At 40.3% G+C, this 1,654-nt stretch overlaps 1 protein-coding gene across 1 annotated transcript in view; it reads right to left on the bottom strand.

Annotated features, from left to right (window-relative positions):
• The window catches only part of LOC101637954 (eukaryotic translation initiation factor 5A-1-like), a 4,119-nt gene extending 3,682 nt beyond the window's left edge, over positions 1-437 (bottom strand). Inside the window, exon 1 of the mRNA XM_004704196.2 lies at positions 2-437. Coding sequence (XP_004704253.1) covers positions 2-402 — 401 coding nt within the window. The 5' untranslated portion in view covers positions 403-437. The remainder of the gene's footprint in view (position 1) is intronic.
• Between the last annotated feature and the right edge of the window lie 1,217 nt (positions 438-1,654).

Genomic DNA, 1,654 nt, shown 5'->3' on the forward strand with positions numbered 1-1,654 from the left:
CAGGATCTCTTCTCCACAGTCATACTTCTGCTCAATCTCCTTGCCGAGGTCACCCTCAGGCAGACGAAGGTCCTCCCGAACCTCTCCACTGTCCTGGAGCAGGGATAGGTATCCATCCTGAACGCCAATCAGCTGGAAGTCATTCCTTTTGATGTTGGGAACATCCATATTATGAGTCGAGGGGCAGATATCTTCGTCTTTATTCCCAGTAAAGATGTCAATACCCGCCAGGTGAACCTTGGCGTGGCCATGCTTGCCAGTCTTGAAAGTAGACATTTCGACGATCTTACATGGCCTGCCTTTGAGTACCACAAAGCCATTCTTCCGCAATGCTGAGCACTGCATTGGGAAAGTGGCTGAGGCCCCTGCATCTCCTGTCTCGAAGTCCAAATCATCTGCCATTTTGAAAGGCTTCGCTTCCAACTCGTGCGAACTGCACTGACGCGACCGAGACTGTAAATCTTTATGGGACAGCTAGCCTCATCTTTCTCCTGCATAGTTGCTAGTGGTTTTGAACAGCTGATTTTGTCATTAGCAATCTAATACTTACAGTCATTTTTCTATATTCTTTGATTGCCAATACCATCATGATTTACTCACCAATACATTTAGCATGGATAAAAGTTTAATTGCTGTTTTACTTGAAAAGTCCCAAATTCTCCAAATGCAGTTACTTAATTTAATGAAAATTCATAATACCTTGAATTATGAGTCCATAATTCATAATTGTAGAATGAATATTATATAAATTCAGAGTGTTATAGTATTCACAATATTATTTTAGAAAAATGATAGCACTCAAAGGAATCTAAAGTACATTGACCATAGAAACAACAAAAAGCCCCACTGCTGTCAAATTGATTTCAATGCGCAGCCTGTTTCTCTGCCAGATCATCTGGTGGTTTTGAACTGCTGATCTTGAGATTAACAGCTCATGGCTTAACACACTACACCACCATGGCTTCTCTTGTATATAAAAGGTTCATTTAAAATCGGTCAATAGACATTCTTAGTAAAAAACAAACAAACCATAAATATTGATAGTATTTTGCTTGCTTCTGTAATTCATAATCATATTGTTTTGAAGCAAATTAAGAATACATATTTTATTGGGGGCTCTAACAGCTCTTATAAAAATCCATACATCAATTGTATCAAGCACATTTGTTTCCATCATCTTTTCCAAAACATTGTCTTTCTACTTGAGCCCTTGGTGTCAGCTTCTTATATTTTTCCTCCCTCCCCCACTCTCCCTCCTTCATGAACCCTTGACAAATTATAAATTATTATTTTCATATCTTATACCTACTGCTGTCTCCCTTCATCCACGTGAGTGTTGTGGGACAGTTATACATTGATCATTGTGATTGGTTCTCCCTTTCTCTCCCTGCCTTACCCCCATACCCTCATAATATTGCTACTCCCATTATTGTTCCTGAGGGGTTTATCTGTTCTGGATTCCATGTATGGATAACTCTTATCTATACCAGTGTATATGCTGTGGTCTGGCCAGATTTGTAAGGTAGAACTGGAGTCATGATAGTGGAGGGAGGGGACAGGGAAGGCAGCATTAAGGAATTAGAGGAATGTTGTATGTTTCATCAGTGCTATACTGTACCCTGGCTGGCTTGTCCCTTCCTTGTGACCCTTCTGT

This window comes from Echinops telfairi, unplaced genomic scaffold (assembly GCF_000313985.2).
Source record: "Echinops telfairi isolate 266 unplaced genomic scaffold, ASM31398v2 ScPeMD7_7420;HRSCAF=8458, whole genome shotgun sequence".
Classification (NCBI taxonomy): Eukaryota; Metazoa; Chordata; class Mammalia; order Afrosoricida; family Tenrecidae; genus Echinops; species Echinops telfairi.